The sequence below is a fragment of the Mauremys reevesii genome, linkage group 1 (genome assembly GCF_016161935.1).
Source record: "Mauremys reevesii isolate NIE-2019 linkage group 1, ASM1616193v1, whole genome shotgun sequence".
Taxonomy (NCBI): domain Eukaryota; kingdom Metazoa; phylum Chordata; order Testudines; family Geoemydidae; genus Mauremys; species Mauremys reevesii.
In genome coordinates this window covers 63,716,005-63,734,539 of record NC_052623.1, presented here as the reverse complement: position 1 = coordinate 63,734,539, position 18,535 = coordinate 63,716,005, and the positions used below count along the sequence as shown (strand labels likewise).

The 18,535-nt window shown below is 42.0% G+C and overlaps 1 protein-coding gene across 12 annotated transcripts in view; it reads right to left on the bottom strand.

The window, feature by feature from the left end:
• The window catches only part of HTR2A (5-hydroxytryptamine receptor 2A), a 73,411-nt gene that overhangs the window by 27,548 nt on the left and 27,328 nt on the right, over positions 1-18,535 (bottom strand). For 5 of the 12 annotated variants that reach the window (XM_039524162.1, XM_039524155.1, XM_039524172.1 and 2 more), the window contains one exon: positions 13,062-13,262. In XM_039524162.1, the coding sequence (XP_039380096.1) occupies positions 13,062-13,185 (124 nt within the window). In that variant the 5' untranslated portion in view covers positions 13,186-13,262. Of the gene's footprint in view, positions 1-13,061; positions 13,263-17,575; positions 18,213-18,535 lie in introns of all 12 variants that reach the window. The other 7 variants (XM_039524095.1, XM_039524087.1, XM_039524105.1 and 4 more) reach the window with 2 other exon arrangements.

Genomic DNA, 18,535 nt, shown 5'->3' with positions numbered 1-18,535 from the left:
AAACCACAAGATCCCCTGCTATGTCAGTTTTCCCTCTCCTAGTCTTATAATTATTATAATTTATTATGAGTTAAATGTTGGCAGTGTACTTAGCTCAGGTTTAATGCTCCATTGAAGTGAATAGTGGTTTCCAAGGGGCTAGATTTTTCTGAATTTCTCCAGCAGTATATCTGGGTTCCTTGTGCGATACTGCAGTTTAATAGTTATTCTCAATCCACTATTAGACTACATTGATACACACTGAAATCAGTATTGCACTGCTGCAGAAATTTCCAGCGATGCATTTAATAGCCTTATTGGTATACTCATCCTCAGTAAATTGCATGACTTAAAAATTGAGATACCGAGTGGAACTGTTCTAGTCTTGGGCACATGGCCCTCCCATGCTCCCAACCACTAGTCAGTGGTAGAGAAGAGACAGAACTTGGTTGTAATGATTATAAAAGGGGTTTTGTTTTGAGACTGTGGGACACAGATAGACCCTGTAATTCTTTCAGGCTTCTAGACCAATGGCTAACACACACAGCTTGTGCTGCTCAGTGTCTCTCTAGGCCCTGAAGAGGACTAAGAAGTCATGGAATGGAATATGATCACACTATTTGGTTCATAGTTCATGTTCCATTCTCTTATAGTACCTTCCTCACCATTTCCTTGCATTGTTCTAATCCCCATTGTAGCTGTTTGAAGAAGCATATACTTAAGCTAGTGACCAGCTTATTATGACGAGAGTGAAAATGGTCTAAGCCTCTGGGTGGTTAGTTATTGTGGCAGAAGTCTCACCACAATATATTGTTTTGTGGAGAAAATATGATGAGAAGCAGGAGGCTGAGTTTTGCTGCTGCACACCTGATGGTCCATGCTACCTACCTTGTTCACCACCATTTACATAAGGGATAATGCTTTTAGTACAGATTAAACAGCCTTTGTATCCAGGCTACCTTTACCACAGTGACATGTCAAACATGAAAGAGTTAAGAGCGGCGGGAAAAAAAACAATAGACTATCTCTACCTAAAGTTCACATCAATGTGTTGTTAATTAGGTTCTGCATCATAATCTCTAGGCTCATCTATTTTGCTAAACTGCACAAACCAGTCAGGAACTGAAAAACGTCATTGTCCTTGGAGAAAACGATTGGGTACAATGTTTGCTGAAAGGACCTCCCCCATGACACACTAGTTCTACAAATGCATGCAAGGCAAGGCTAAGTGTTCAAGAAAGACGGCAGGTTCAGCACGAGTTTGGACACACTGAATGAAACGTAATCTCCTTTGATGAGAGTTGTAATATTTACCCAACACACCTGCAGTATAAAGCTGCACAAAAACTTTGGGAGGTGTTTTTCCCCCCAACATAAAATAAATCAGCCCTTGATCATGGGCGTGATTCCCAACTTGAAAGAACATTACGAGGCTGAGGTTAGATACAAATTCATAACAAGAGGCATTTTGCTGCTGCTGCTGCAAAAAAAAACAAACAAAAACAAAACCAAAAACCCCTTCTAATAACCGTAGTGGATGTGATTTAATTGCTCTTTAAAACTCTGAGTACTGTGAAAGTTACAGCTCTAGAGGGCTGTTACAGAAAAGCTTCTTGTGTTATTGTAGAATCCAATTCTGAGCCAAGAAGAAACTGTCTTTATCGAGGCAGAAGAGTTTGTTGGTCTTGTTTCCACTGATGGTGCCAAAGAACTTTGTAAGGAGCAGCTGACAAGTATTTCTTAATTTGTTATAGGTAACTGGGAAGATGTTGCAATAACTTTGAAAAAATAATGATTTTTATTAGCTGTTTTGTCTTAGAAATGTCTCATCCACTAGACTAAAATCTTATCACAGATATCTCCCCTCACCACAAGAGTGTGCAGTATAAAATGGAAATGATACCAGCTATGCAGACCAGCAAACGAACAGGGGAAAGTTTAGATGAAGTATGAGTATTTGACAGCTTGCAGTATTCATGCTAAATAGAGCAAAATCACTGATTTGATTCTATAATATAAATGTTAAGATTAACTTCCCAGTTTTTAATTACTTAAAATTTAAAATGTGGGTGTAACGAAGTATAATTCTTTAAAGTGCATAAGAGAAGCTATGAAATTGCTCTATGCAATTTTAAATTTACTTTAAAAATTCTGTGTTCTTGAAATTGTTACTTCATACAGAATAGTTACTTCATACAGTTTTAATGACACTATTTTTAATTTATAGGGCAATTAAAGTGCAATTACAAAGTACACATGACAGAATTTATAAACCTCAAGATGGTTTCTTGTGAGTTTCTTTTTGTTCATTTATATTTCATGAGGCTTCTGCTCGGTAAAAATTCCAACTTCTCCTATTGTAGACATTCACATAACTGGTACATTTCTTTGACCATAGAGGAGTCCCACTTCACTCTATACTATTGTATAGATCTACTGGTACAGTTTCAGGGTAGACTGTTCACCCGTTCTGCATTTCATACACTATATATAAAAAACTTTTTGCACTGGGGCCTCCACTCACTATTCCAATTCCAGTGAAGTCCGTTTTGGACTCCCCTATGTAACACACATCTTGCTATATCACACAGTATCGCCTTTCAGAGAGAGGAATAATTACTAGTACATGGCACCATACTATGACTGGATTTTGCTTTAAAACATGTTTATCTTAACTGATTACTGTGAATTATTGCACAAAGAGAATCTGGATGATTCTGGGGCTTACTGCAAACCAAAAGCAGTTATAAATTTTTGCCCAGACAATGGTGATTCAGGCATTTTTTTTGCTCTCCCTTTGTGCGCGGCTTTGAAGATTTGGCCTTAAGGATTTTTTATGATGTTTTGTAATGATTAGTGTAGATGGCACCTCTCTCAATAGGTGATGTTGTATTTGTCTTAGTGCTAAGTTGTGTATATATTTTTGATGTTACATTGTTGTATATGATCAGGAGTTTTAGTCCCTCCAGTGGTGCTGGAGTTGTTACGATATCCCAATAAATCCTTTGATTTTTTTGTACATGAATATTACAGTTTCTTTACCTCCATGTTGTCAAATTTAAAGAGTCTGGAAAGAATTTCAATCAATATAATTTCTTTGTGCAGTTTTTAAAAGGGACAATACACAGGATGGGATTTATTTTAAGTCAGTAAAACTATCTCTTAGTATAACTGAAAACTACTTACAATATTAAAATGAAAAATGTTTTTTACTGCACACCCTTGTGGAGGGGGGAGATATTTGTGATAGGATTTTAGTATAGTGGATGAGACATGGATATGTTCTTCTGGGCTGAAAGAAATCAACCAAATCTAAGCAAAGAAATCTCTTAAGTGGAAAATGGGAAATAATTTATCTTCAAAGCAGATTTAGGTGTGATCTTGATGTGCCTGTTTTACAGACCTCTCTCTCAAATTGGGCACCCCATATTAGTGGATACTTTTGACATTAAACTCTCTGTCTCTTAATATATGCTTAATATATATGCTTACTCTATACAGAAACAGACACCATTGCAGTTAATAATTTTGACTTTCCCCAGGACCATTTATGAATTAAGTGGGCATTAATTCATCAGTAGCCAATTTTGGTGAGGTCTACTACTACAGTAATGAATTTTATATTGGAATAATTATTATTGATTAATGGGCCCTACACATTAGGGGGCTGGGGCACATGACTTATGAAGAGAAGCTGAGGGAACTGGGGTTATTTAGTCTGCAGAACAGAAGAGTGAGGGGGGATTTGATAGCAGCCTTCAGCTACCTGAAGGAGGGTTCCAAAGAGAATGGAGTTAGGCTGTTCTCAGTGGTGGCAGATGACAGAACAAGAAGCAATGGTTTCAAGTTGCAGTGGGAGAGGTCTAGGTTAGATATCAGGAAACACTATTTCACTAGGACGGTGGTGAAGCACTGGAATGGGTTACCTAGGGAGGCTGTGGAATCTCCAGCCTTAGAGGTTTTTAAGGCCCGGCATGACAAAGCCCTGGCTTGGATGATTTAGTTGGTGTTGGTCCTGTTTTGAGCAGGGGGTTGGACTAGATGACCTCCTGAGGTCTCTTCCAACCCTAATATTCTATGATTCAGCACTGTAGGGGAGGGGCAGGCTGGGGGTGTGCCCCAGCCAGGGGGGTCCTACCATGCACCAGGCTCCAGCTGCTGGTCCTGGCTGGGCTGGGGAGGGACGGGACTTCCTCTTCCCCTGCAAGGGCCACTCCCGGGGCCGGGTCAGACTCACCTCCGGGAGCCTCCCCGGGCTGCAGGAAGCTCTGCCTCAGTGCTACCTTCAGAGCCCAGCTGAGTGAAGCTTCCTGCAGCCGGGAGAGGTTCCCAGAGGTGGGTCTGACCCATCCCTGGAGTGGCCTGTGCAGGGGAATAGGAAGTCCCATCCCTTCCCAGCCCTATTGGGACTAGAAGCAGGAGCCTGGTGCATAGTAGAAGCCCCCGGCTGGGGCGTCCCCCAGCCCTGCCCCTCCCTGGCTCTTGGCCCAGCGCTCAGGGGCTAAAAGAGCCTTGGGCTAGCTGGAGGTGGCAGACCATGACACCCCCCTGACCCTTTGTAAAGTCCGGCCCTGCCCCCCCAAGTGACGACCCTCCCCATGCCTTCTTATCCTCACATCTGCGCTGCTGCTGGCAGTGGCACTAACTTTAGAGCTGGGCGCAGAAGTAAGGGTGGCAGTCCTGCTACCCTCCTCATCCCCCACCTATAATAGCTTTATGACTGCCCACAACAATCTTTTGGGTCAGAACCCCCATGGTTATAACACTGTGAAATTTCAGATGTAAACATCTTAAACTATGAGATTGACTATTTTAAAATCTCATGACTGTGAAATTGACTAAAATGGACCATGACTTGGTAGGGCCCTAATCATAATGCATATACACGTAGGGGGCTGGGTTTAGGTGGAATGGGCAGCTTTAATTCTGGCTAACCTAATTCTTGAGTGTTTACTTTGCAACCTTAATAATGGTCTTTTAACATACCTTGTTTATGTAATTATATACAAATTTAGGAACTTTTAACAATATACTAAATTAATCAATGCTCTTATATTATGCCCAGCTGCCCTTTAATGTGCCTTTAATTAGTTGGCTGAGTACTTGTAGGCATCATGGAAGAAGTAGTATTGAGAAGGGGTCTGAAAAATAAGAGGGTAGATAATGCCCTGCTTGCATCTGCCAGTTCTTCAGGTTGGCTCTCTACTATGGGGTGGAGGATCTTGGGGTAAAGCTTCTGATCCAGATGCTTGTGTCAGCTCCACAGGGGGAATGAAGTGACAATGCTTCCCTGTCTGCTTCCATTCCCACCGGATCCAGTGTGTATAATACATCACTGACGTGTGTGCTGCTGTTTAGCATTGCTCTGTTCCTCAGAAAGAGCTGCTATGGTACTTGGCACAAAAATTTCAAAAGAGGAGTGGATTATGTAGCGAGGTCCAAGAAAACTGTGAGCCTCTACATCAGCACTTCCCTAGCTTTTGAGAGCTGAGTCTCCCCCTTACAGGAAAATAAAACCAATCACAGTTCCCTTCAGCCCTGCCATATTGGCTAGGCAGCATAGAGGAAAGTTACATTACCGCCATTCCATGCCCCCTAGGCTGTTCCTTCCTGTAGCCATCTCCCCTCTCGGTGTTGGGGCCGACCCCTCTCAGTGAGGCGAATGGCCACAGGTCTGGGTTTCGGCCCCTTGCTGGGGCAATCAATAGTCATTTGGACTCTGGCCCCGTGGGTGGGGCAGAGCCAGGAAACAGTCTCCCAGTCCCTGATGTAGGCCTTCTGGCTTAGGTTGAGTTGGCGGACACCTCAGGTGTGGGGTGGCAGCAGGGGGTAGGGAGACCCAGGCCAAGCCTACTCCGCCAGGTCCCAGCTCATGCCCCTAAAAGTGGCGGATGGTCCTGCCACTGGGTCTGCAGGAGCATAACAAAACGACTGGAGCATGCTGCCTCGCTTCCCAGCAGCACAACTGGAACAAGATCCGTTTTCTCTGGACTACTTCCCACCACTCTTGGTGGGAGAATGCTCCATCACTGTGGGGATCGGCTTTTCAATCTAGTGGCCAGGCAACACTTCTTCTGGTTGCTCCCTGGGCTCCTCCGTCTCTAGTGGCTAAGGTGTGCGTTTGCTTCCGGCAGCCAGGTGATGGTTCTGCAGAGGGCTTGGAGAGATGTCTGCTTCTTTCCCTGGTCCAGCCACAACTGAACTCCAGGACACTGCTCTTCTACTTCTGGCCCTGCCCTTGCACTTCCTGTAAGGGGGGAGGGCTGGGGAGGGTTTGGCTGTGCCCACCAGGGGCCGTTAACCCCTTCAATACTGGAGGGAGGTCCTTTGGCCTTACTAGACTTCTGCTTTGGGAAATGCTCATCTACATTTTGCAGTAATCACAAATTTGAAGTCTCCAAAACTATGGAAAAGGAATTGGCAACAGTTTTGAGAGAAATATTGCAAAAGTTTTTTTCATCATTTTTCCCCAGCCCTATTTGGGATCCTTCTAGAGGAAAATTACTGTATAAATCTATGTGGCTACTGACTAGGGAGAGCTGAGAGTGCCTGAAGGCAGTGAACAGATGTGTAGGCTGAGGAAGGAAGGATAAGAGAAGAGAGAAACTCAGCTAAGAGGATTTGGCCTTCATCAAACTTCACATGACTTAGATCACAATAGGAAGATGAATCTTTTAACAAAGAGGGCTAAGAACTGAGGAATGATGTTAAGGTTTCACTCATATTTATTACTCTAACTTTTATTTTATGTACTGTTTTCAAAGTTCTGCTAAAGGGAGAGAAGGCTGGTTTTTAGCCCTTTTATAGGGGATTGTGTTTCTTAGGTTTAGATTCCAAAATTTTGCTCAAAAGAAGTGAACTAGATTAATTTTCTTGAGCTTCTATGGAGTTTTTCAGTGACGGCTTTATTTATAGTACCACATATGCTAGCTGAATGTTATCGAACTGGGTTTCACATAGAGCACTGTAATACATTTCAAGAAGTGATAATGTCTAGTTTTTGACACCTATATTCAGATATCACCTCTATGCTCTAAAATAAATTGAATCATTTTCAGTGTTTAGACATTTAAGGTTTCTAGAATAACAGGCCTGCCCCTGCAATAGCCACACATAACCTAATTATCCAGCCACTTTGGGTACTGTTTGAATTAAGAATTAAAGACAGAATTAGAATCTGTTACAGTAATTAGATTCCATCTTAAACCAATTGCCCTTGGCACTTCATGGTCTAGAGAAATAAAGGCTGCTGGCTTAATGTTATTCTGCTGTTAAATATAAAAACTCGTTTTAATACAAAATTTAGGCTGAGAACATCAAGATTTTCAGAAGTCAGGTAAGTCACATTTCCTGTCCCATATTGTTATGTAATACATTATGAGCTCAGTCCAAAGCTCACTGAAGACAATGGAAAGACTGTCATTAATGTCAGTGTTGCTTGGATCAGACCCTAATAAAACTAGAGTTCACTAAAGTTCATATTTAAACAGGAAATCAGGAACAAAAATATTATATAATGGTGATAGAAACTTCCAGAATTTTATGACTTTGAAATGCTTGATTTTTCAACCTCATTGTTGAATTAGTTTTAATATTTAATTTCCTTGGTCAAGATTTTCATAAGTATCTAGTGATTTTGACTGCATTCATTTTTTGGGTGCCCAATTTGAGACACCTTAAAGGAATCTGGTTGCAGGTGCTCATCACTTTCTGAAAATCTGCCCACATCCCCTGCCCCTACACTCAGATTTCTTTTTAAAATAGAAAAGAAAAAGGAACAAAAATCCAGAGTTATTCATCTTGCAGAGCTGATCAGAAAAAGTCAGGAAACTCCTGGCACCTTCTCTTCCTTGGCTCGTACTATAGTGACCACTCTATTGAGCTCTCCAAGAAAAGAGGAGAGTTTGTGCCTCATTACACAACTTCGTTATAATTTCACATACTACAGTTCAATTCACAAATAGCTCAGGTTTTGTTTTATTCATAAAACACATCATTACACCACTCATCAACCAACACTGTAGCTTCCTAGCTGTCCCTCTTCAACAACCCCTCATCTTGCCCTCCAATCTAGCCTGCACCTTCCTCTCCCAAGGAAAAACAGTGTCCAAGCTATTAAAAGAGGCAGAACTACAGAACTAACATAAAGCAACAATACTACTCCTGATTTCAGGTTACAGCAAGTGGAAGAGAGACACCTTGGTCCTGATTCTCTCCTGTTACTCCTACCACTCTGTATCATTCAGGTGATGCAAAGAGGTTGGAATCTGGCTTTAGCTGGCCTGCTGAGAATTTCCTTGGCATGATTGAGGTCTATGTTGGCATACAGCACAGCCAACTCCTACATCAGCTGCACCCCCAGCATAGAGGGCATGGCACCTGAGCTTTGTCAATTCTTATCTGATGTATGGTGCCTTGGAGAGCATAGTCAGCTGGCATAAATAAGAACAGCCACTAATTTATGCCAGAGCTGTTGGTCTAATTTACACTGGGGCAGAGGCCAGAGCAGGGGCGGCTCTAGACATTTCGCCACCCCAAGCACACGGGGGGCGCTCTGCTGGTTGCCAGCTCCGGTGGACCTCCCGCAGGCTTGTCTGAGGAGGGTCCGCTGGTCCCGCGGCTCCACCGAAGCCGTGGGACCAGCGGACCCTCCGCAGGCATGCCGCCGAAGGCACCCTGCCTGCCGCCCTCCCGGTGACCGGCAGAGTGCCCCCCGCAGCATGCCACCCCAAGCACGCGCTTGGCGTGCTGGGGCCTGGAGCTGCCCCTGGGCCAGGGGCCAGAGTAACTTGACAATCAGGAAGCTGTAACTGGTTGTCTGATTGGCATGACCCCCACCTAACCTGTGCTGAGCAAAGGTCAGTGAAGGAGAGTATCAAGGCCTTAATCTCTTTCCTTTACCCATATACCCTACAGCTCATCCATAACAGAGAGAACAAAAACTCTCCAAAGCAACAGAGGTCCTGGCCTAACTGCAAGCCACAGGAATAGGGGTACAGCAGACTGACAAACAAAATGGGACCCAGAAGGCAGAGTCTCAGGGGACATGATAAATCTGTTCTCTCCTGACAGAATCCCTTAATGAAGTTACATTACATTGCATTTTTAGGTCTGCCTGTGCTAATTGTACCTGTGTGGAACTGCAAAGAGTTAAATAACGTAAAGACGAAGTCCTATAAGTAGCACGGGGAGCCTGGAGATTGGTAAATGATAGATAAAGCATCTCTTTGTTCATAAGCCATTTCCTTTCCTAACTTTGCTGCGGCAGATTTTTGCAGGCAAGGGGGTGCTAGAGGAGGACAGGGTTACACTGCATTGACAATTGATTGACAGTTAGTTGCACTGAAGGGCTGAGACCATTAAGATTCCTTATGGGGCTGGCATTTTTCTTTGTCCCTTTTATGTGGCAATCTGCCATGGTGCACACTCACTCTACTTTGGAGATGAGGGATAACCAGATGCCACGCTGCCGCTCCACTGCTTATTGTGCAGCTTCCTCCTTCCCTCTTTCCCAGAGCACATCACATTCAAGACATATTCACTGTCTCGGGGGCTTGAATCTTCTTCCTTCAGCTTGTCCCTCCATGCATCATATTACCACAGTACTAACAAGGCAACTGAGCACCATTCCATTCCTCTCACTGCTCAGTCTGTTAACTGGATTTTTGCCTACATATATTTAATTTAACAGCTGTTATGATTAGGTACGATATGTAAATGAGAGAGACAGGTTGCACCATATCATCCCACTTGACTTCCAGGATTACATCACAGGTTTTGTTATCAAAACATAAGAGTTTTGATTCTAGAGAGACAAGATGGGTGAGGTAATATCTTTTATTGGACCAATTTGTGTTGGAGAGAGAGACAAGCTTTTGAGCTACACAGAGCTCTTCTTCAAGTCTGGGAAAGGTACTTGGAGCATCACAGCTAAATACAAGGTGGAACAGATTGCTTTGCGTAGGAAGTTAGCACATATTCTAAGGGACCGTTCAAGGTGGAGTGGCCTGTTAAAACCTCTGCAGTCATAGGACCAAAAAGGAGGGGTTAGTGGGTTACAGATTGTTGTAATAAGCCATAAATCCAGTGTTTCTGTTCAGTCCATGATTTTTAGTTATGAATTTAAGCTCCCAGGCTCATCTTTTGAAAGTCTTGTGCAGGGTTCCTTTGAGGATGAGGCCTGATAGGTTAGATATATAGTGATTGCTTTGTGAAAAGTGATCACCTACAAGTGATGTGGTGGTTTTGTCTTTTTCATTTTCCTGTGTGAGTTCATTCGAGAGCATAGTGATAGCCTGGTTTCACCCATATAATTGTTATTGGGGCATTTAGTGCACTGGATGAGGTACACCACAAGTTATGATAGGCATTTGTAGGACCCAGGGATCTTGAAAGGTGAGTTATGGGGGGTGTTGATCATTGTAGCAGTTGAGATAGGTCTGCAGGTTTTGCATCTGTTGTTCTGGCAAGGTCTGGTGCTGCTTTGAGTAGGTGTGTCCTGGTCTGTGGGGAGCTTGCTTCTGATGATGAGTGTGGAGAGGTTGGGGGGTTGTTTGCAGTCCAGAAGAGGGGGTTCAAGAAAGATTTCTTTCAGGATGGTGTCCACATCGAGTATGGGTTGTAGTTTTTTGACGATACCCATATGGGTTCCAGTATGGGGTGGTAGGTGACAACTAGGGGTGTGGGATAGGAGAGGATTTTATTTCTATATTGAAGCAGGTTCTCTCAGGGTATTCGAGTGGCCCATTCCATGATGTGATCTACTTCTCTAGTGGAGTGTCTTTGTTTGGTGAAGGCATTTTTGAGTGTTACGGTGTATATCCCAGACTTCCTTCTCAAAGCATATTCTATGGGATCTGAGTGCCTGGCTGTAGATAACAGATTTCTTAGTCTGTTTGGGATTGTTACTGGATCGGTGAAGGTAGGTATCATGATCTTGTATATGGCTGTCTGTAGGGTTCCAGTGATGATGCTGATCATGGTATCTAGGAAGTTGATGCTAGTGTGGGAGTGTTCCAGAGAAAGTTTAATGGATGGTAGATGTTTGTTGAACTTATGGTGGAAATCTATGAGGGAGTTTAAGTCACCTGTCCAGAGAATGAAAATATCATTGATATATCCCTGGCATGTCATTGGCCTCATGGTGTATTTGTCCAGAAATTCTTCTTCAAGGTGAAGAAGTTAGCACATTGGGGAGCCATCCCAGTACTGATGGCTGTTCCCATGGTTTGGACAAAGTGTTTGTTATTGAATGTACAATTGTTATGGGTGAGGATAAAATGGGATGACAATGTATTTGGGGTGGATATCTGAGGGTTGTCCATGAAAATATTTGTAAATATTGGATCCTACACAGACCTATCACAACATGTGGTGTACCTCATCCAGTGAACTAAATGCTTCAATAACAACTATGTGGGTGAAACCAGACAATCACTCTGCTTTTGAATGAAGTCACACCAGAAAATGATTAAAGACAAAAACAACCTATCACCTCTCACAAAGCAATCACTCTATATCTGACTTATTAGGCCTCATCTTCAAAGGAAACCTGCACAACATTTTCAAAAGATGAGCCTGGGAGCTTAAATTCATAACTCCACTAGACACTAAAACTCATGGACTGAACAGAAACACTGGATTTATGGCTTATTACAACAATCTGTAACCCACTAACCCCTCCTTTTTGGTCCTATGACTGCAGAGGTTTTAACAGGCCACTCCACCTTGAACGGTCCCTTAGAATATGTGCTAACTTCCTACGCAAAGCAATCTGTTCCACCTTGTACTTAGCTGTGATGCTCCAAGTACCTTTCCCAGACTTGAAGAAGAGCTCTGTGTAGCTCAAAAACTTGTCTCTCTCTCCAACAGGAGTTGGTCCAATAAAGATATCACCTTACCCATCTTGTCTTTCTAATACCCTGGGACCAACACAGCTACAACACTGCATAAAGCAAGATTCTGTCATTTTGAAACATGCCACACTTCATTGTTTTCTAATAAACATAGGCATCATGTTATACAGAGAATAAGGGCCATGTTATTATCAGTTATTAGTAGTACACTATCATAACACAGAAAATGTGTGGATCAAATGTTCATTGGTGGGAGAAAAAACTCTAGATGGTTAAATGCTACTGAATTTTTTATTTGTATAATACTTTCTATTACCACAATGGGTGTTTATAACTCTTGAAACGGCATGATAGAAAGGAAACAAACAAATAAAAAACCCTCCAAGGGTTTTGAAAGGGAACATAATCCCTTGTGTTTCAGGGCATAAACCAACCTCTAACTAATGGGGATTGAGAAGAAGCTTTCCGTGTGAGCAGTTTATTCCATAACTGTTTTCTTTGTGAAGCAACTAGTATTGGCCACTGTCAGTCAGAATACTAGACTAGATAGATCACTGGCCTGAACCAGGCTGGCAATTCCTATGTTCCTATGAATTTGTGATTAACATAGTTTAAAATATACACTTTTCTGTGCAGTTTGTACACAGGGGTAGGTGTATAGGTGACATCCAAGATCCAGGAGGAAATCCTTCACACTGCTAGGCACAAAGGCCCAGATCCTGCTCACTCAGTATGCAGTGGCACAGCACTGGATCCATGTGACTCGGGCCCTTGGTGGCATGGAGGAGCAGATAGGCTTTGCCTCAAAAACAAACGAAAAACAAACCAAAAAAAGCAACCCAGCTGTAAACAAGTCATAGTGGTAAGGTGTCAGGAACAACTGAATTACAGCAAAATCAGAGAGCTCTTTTTTCAGTCCTGATCATTTGCTCTTTCATGGTGTCAAGGTAGTAGGAGATATCAGTACTGAAAACAAGCACATCTATAGGAGAAACTTGAATACAACAGTTTTGACTTTGTTGTGTGTTCTTTCACTGCAGAGTGCTGCTCTCCACTTGCCATTGTCACTGGTGATTTTTATCATATAATTACTATATTACACCATATCTAATATTATGGCAAACAAAATCTTGCAGCCTGGGATACAATTTTAATCTGTAATATATGTGTCAAGTCTCTCAAAAACCAGGAATCTATAATTATGTGTTGAAATGTTGCCTCACTTACCAACAGATATGGTCCAAACAGCAATTATTTTTGTGAAAGCCTTAGTTCTGGAGTTAAAGCGGCTGTGATGGATGGGATTTCGTATGGCAATATAGCGATCCAGAGAGATGGCACAGAGGTGCATGATGGAGGCAGTGGAGAAAAGCACATCCAGATAGATCCAGACAGCACAGAGTTTTGTAGGCAGAGGCCATGTATATCCTGCAAAGGAGAAAGTTAGCATCAGCTAAGCAGAGTATAAATGGATGGATGAATTTTACTATTGCTTATAACTTTACCAAAGTTAACCATTGGGGCTGAGATGTTGTTGGCCTGCATTCTGCCTCAGGCTGATTCTATATACATAGGTATTTCTGAGAAAGATGTTGGGGAAAAATAGGCACTTTTGTCAATGTAAACTCATTTCTCCAGTTTTCTCTGAAGAGCTCTAGCACCTGCAGGGTTTGGAGCAAATTTAGCAGGGGGACGGTCCTGGGAGCAGAGAAGTGCATTTTGTTTTTCCTGTGAAAATACATACCGATTAGACCAAGTTATAAGAAAATTGCCATTTGCTCATGCTCAGTAGATCTTATGAGAAGCCTGCTGCTAAAATCTCTGAAAGTTCCATTTGCACTAAGCATGCTCCAGTCCCACAGTGCTAACCAGGTCCCAGGCAGAGAACTAGAGCTCCAGATGGAGATGATGTGGAAGCTATAGCAGCAGCTGCTGCTACCCCTTTGGCACAGGGCAGAGTTTCCTAAAGTGTGTGTGGCATTTGAAGGACTAGCTGGGAGTGTGTGGAACAGGGGCAGTGCAAGTTTCCGCATGTTGTCCTGCTAACATAACAGGGTGGAAGGGGAATGTGATTGGCTTAATTTTTCTGAAGTGTGTCTCAGTTTTCAGTCTGAGAAATACTGGCCAAAGAGCGTGAAGTGAATGGAAGCTGAAGGGAGTACAGCTCTCCCTTCCACTAAAACCATAGGAAGAACTCCTCTGCTCTCCCTCTTTCTTGGCTGGAGCAGTGAGCGCTCCCCTTCCTCTTTCAATGTGCTCTGCCCACCAGGGAAGGTGTGCTGAGTTCTAGGGGGAGACAGTGAGTTCTAGTCTCAGCTCTTCCACTGTACACTTCATGGTCCTTATTATTAAGCAAGGCCTTCCCCAACCTGAGGAGGCAGGCAAATATCATTCCTCCATATTACAGATGGGATAACTGAGAAGTACCACAAGGTCTTTTGTGACAGCGTTGGGAATAGAACCAAGACACCAGATTCTGTGCTGTGCTTCTCAGTAAGTGTTGTATAGAGAAATGGGGAGGGAAGTTGGTTTTAAATCACCTTTGTACTGCCCAGAGTCTGGGCTACTCTAAGAGCTGGGTCCATCCCCAGCCTAAATTAGGGGTCCCAGAGACTGCTCTAATTTACAGCCCATGGGATTCCTCAGAGCTCAGAACTGCTGCAGCACAGAGCTTTGCCTCCTTCCCCTGGCATGTCCCTATGCGGAGGGCTGCAAGAATGTGAAGTGTAGGGCCGGGGGCCCGGCACTGGAGGAATTTCCCAGGTGGCCACTCTACATCCTTTACAGCCCCTATATACCATACTGGGGACCAGAATTTGCCTATAGATCTAATATGGTAGACTCAAGTTTCAGCCACTTAGCCACAATGCTTTTCTGAAGGTATGTGCCAAACTTATGAGTTTGGCTGTGCACATTCCCCTCCAGAGCCAGAAATATAACCCCAGGTTATGGATTCCCAGTATTCCCCGCTGTCCAGTAAACAGTTATATAACATTGGTGAAACGTGTCACATTCTTCTCTAGTGGCTGGTCCTCATAAAGGGTAACATCCTCCTCCTACTACTACCAGTTACTCCTTCAGCAGAAGCCATAGAGATCTGTGCAGTGGATTGAAAGGTCCTGGGCTCCAACTCTACTAATGATACGTGTAGAGGAACAAGTTTCCACATGAAGGAATATCCCTTTGTCTTGTGTTCATGGCACTGGGCTACTATGTAGGAGAGCTGCGTTCTGCTCGTGCTTCTGCTACAGACTTCCCAAGGAATGTTGGACAAAATGTTATAGTAATGACTACGCACAAGGAGGTTGAGTTAAAGCTGCCTGGGCAGAGTTTATTTTTGTCATTTCTTATCTTTTTAATCCTTGACTTTGCAACCTTAACAGTCTTTTAATGGATTTTTTTTGTATGTATCTATAGAAAATCAGAGAAGGGCCATTTTTTTTATGAAGGTAGTTGTATAGCACAAGTACAAAAGGGACCCAATCCCTGTTTGAGTCCTGGCCAATATTGAAAAACAAATAATATTGTATGTATATTAATACACACCCACATACACACTTCAAATTGAGGCCCAAGCCACATTCAAATCTGCATTTCAACCATTTCTCCAACACTCTAAAGTTTAGAGTGTTCGTATCCAGGCTTTTGATCTGGAGTGCTAGTAATTTATACGTAGAGGGGGAAATTCAGATCTAAGGGATAATTTCTGTTCCCACTTAAACCAATGGCCAAACTCTTAGTGACTTAATCTGGAATTAGATGAGACTCTAAAAGTCTGAAATAGTGCTGAGCAACTCTCCAGGTGCTGAGTGCCCTGATGATGGGAGTTTAAGGTTCTGGCTCCTTATAGGATTGAGCTCATAAAGCCAGATTATCAAAGGTATTTAGGTGCCCAACTCCTATTGATTTTGAGGATCTGGGCCATAATGACTTCTGGTTTGAGTTCAGTGCAAATAGCACCAGAAGTGCTTTGATGCCTGGGATAATAGTGATCACAGGTTAATGGGAGTCTGGAAACTGGCTGATTCCTGGCCTTTTGCCTCTGATAGTTGGGGTGAAGTTCTTAGTTCTGGTGGGGGAGGGAGGTTTTCTAGAATAAACAGTTTGCTGGTCACTGTGATGCTGATAATGTATCATGCTGATGCTGCATTTCTAGGAAAGCTCATGCCACAATGACAGAGTGATTTTTCAAAGGCATGTATCCTGGAAAGGGATCTTTCCTCTGGCAAAAGACATCACACTGCAAAGGAGAAAAAAGAGAGGAAAAAATAGAGAAGAAGCAAAGTGAGAGTCCTGCCTCTGTCAAATGGAGGGGATGGAGTTTTCCCCTTTGCAGTGATCATGCAGCTGCCCTCCTATTGCTGTGTGTGTATTAAGGGTGCATTTGAGCATGTAAATATTGCAATTAAAATAAATGAATGGTCACAATTTCATATGGATTTCTGAGCAGAGGCAGGGATTAGCTTCCTCAGTGGCAGGGACTGGCCAGCAGGAGTCTCTGTTGCATGTGTCAGTGAACCATCCAGGGCTTGAGTCTTTCACTTATCTCACAAATCAAGCAATTACTGCTTCTCTGGCACTATTTTTCATTTGCTTCCCCACTACCAAAGGTAATGATACTACTGATACAATCAGTCACAGACCCATGCCAATTCCAAACCTAATTTGATAATACTATTTAGGGTCGTTTGTCTAGATCACAGGGAAAGTGAAAGAGGGAGAATTGGAAATAAACTCTTATATTGCTGTTTCCTAATAAAATCTTCCTAAAGTTACAGTTTAGTGGCTGATGATTTAGCTTATTGAAACAAGCCTAGAAGCTATTTCATCTCATGACTCTTCTCTTCTTGTATTGGGTATTTTTCTAAGTTTTGAAGGAAAATTACACAAAAATAGGAACATATTTTTATTTAACACTTAGGCTGCTGCTTTTTAACCTTCTCTGCTGTGTAACAGAGGCTGCTGAGGATTTTGGTCAAAATGACAAACTTCTGTTACCAATCTCAATAAATTGTGTCACAATTCAATTTACACTTTCACATTACTCATTAGAATAGATAGAAAAGATCTTGATATTTGATTATTAATTTGTAAATGTTACTAACAATTGAGCACAATTAAGTCTATCTACTTTTCAGCCTCCTTCAAAACAATTATTCCAACATTTCGTGGTAGCTAATGAAATTTAAAGGTAGACATGTAAATAAGGATCTCAGTGGAAAGATAAATATTTAGAATTGCAATGCTTGATTAAAAAATGAAATAAAATAAAAAGTAGAGGCAGGCTATTTTAACTCTGAGGGCACCAAGTCATTAATGCGTCTGTGCCTATTTGCAGAGCAAAGTAATTGTCAGGACATTACTTATTTATTAGTAACACTGAAAACTATGTGTCAAAGATAAAACTGATACAACAGAAAGGACACAATATCTGATAGAAATTACAAGACAATTCCATCAGAATCAAACTGGCAAAGTGGCAAATTGATATTTTGGACTGTGTTTAAAATGTCCATACTTAGAAGTTAAAACTAAATACATGTGTAAATATTGCATCTGTTCTTTACATACATTTACCCTTTATAGTTATTTTTCATCTTGCACAGGGAGGTGGCAAGAATATACCTTAAAACTAGCCTGTATTTACATTTTCCTTATCAAGCTGAAATAATAACAGTGTGTGCATGCAATTTTTAAAAAGCTACTCAATGTATGCAATAGGTTAGATAAGTGATACTCACCATACAGTATGGTTAACATTGACACAGGCATGACAAGGAAACCCAAGAGCATATCAGCTATTGCAAGTGACATTAGAAAATAATTAGTGGCATTCTGTAGCTTTTTCTCCAGTGACACAGCCATGATAACAAGAATATTTCCAGCAATGGTTAGAACAATCACTATAACTGTCAGCAGAGCTGGCCAGTTTTTCTCTGGAAGATGAAATAGTGATGAATAACATGGCGGAGTCAGGCTACCTTCACATGAAAGATTAGTTAGGTTTTCGGAGTCCACGGTCAAGTTAAACAGATGAGATGCGTTAACCTCTCCAGGCACAAAAACATTTTTGTAGAGTCTTCTCTCATGATTTAATTGGATTAAGGAGTTTGCAGTTGGGTTCTCCTCGTCACAAAGAATATCCATTGCTAAATCTGAAACCGGGGAGGATGCACAGTGAAAAATCAGAAAGTTATAACCCTTTGTCACCATCAGGCTTTATATTCCTCTGTTGTTCAAAGCTGATGCTGGTGGAAAGAAGGGATTCTTTTTTTGTTGATTGTTTTTTCATCATTAATATGACTGAGAAAACTGATGGAATTATTCTGGTTGCTCAAATACTTTTGTTTTCAGTTTCATGTAGTCCAATATCAGCATCTGTTAAAAATCCAGTTGAAAAGCAAAACTAACTTACAGGCTAGAAAATGTGGACTCGAGGCTTCAGAGAGCAAAAACATTGGCCAAAAAACTTTTGCAACCACCAGGACTCCCTTCTGTAGCTACATCCTAATTGCTATTGGTAACTGTAATCACACAGTTTTAAACACAGCAGTATGAAAATAGCTTGCCATACAAAATAGCAGAGCTCTCTGTGCTCTGCATTAAGAAAGTTGATTAAAGATTCCATTCAGCATCTTACTCTCACAATAATTAGATATGCTCTTATTTATAGTTCATCTTCAATATTATGGCTGATAGTC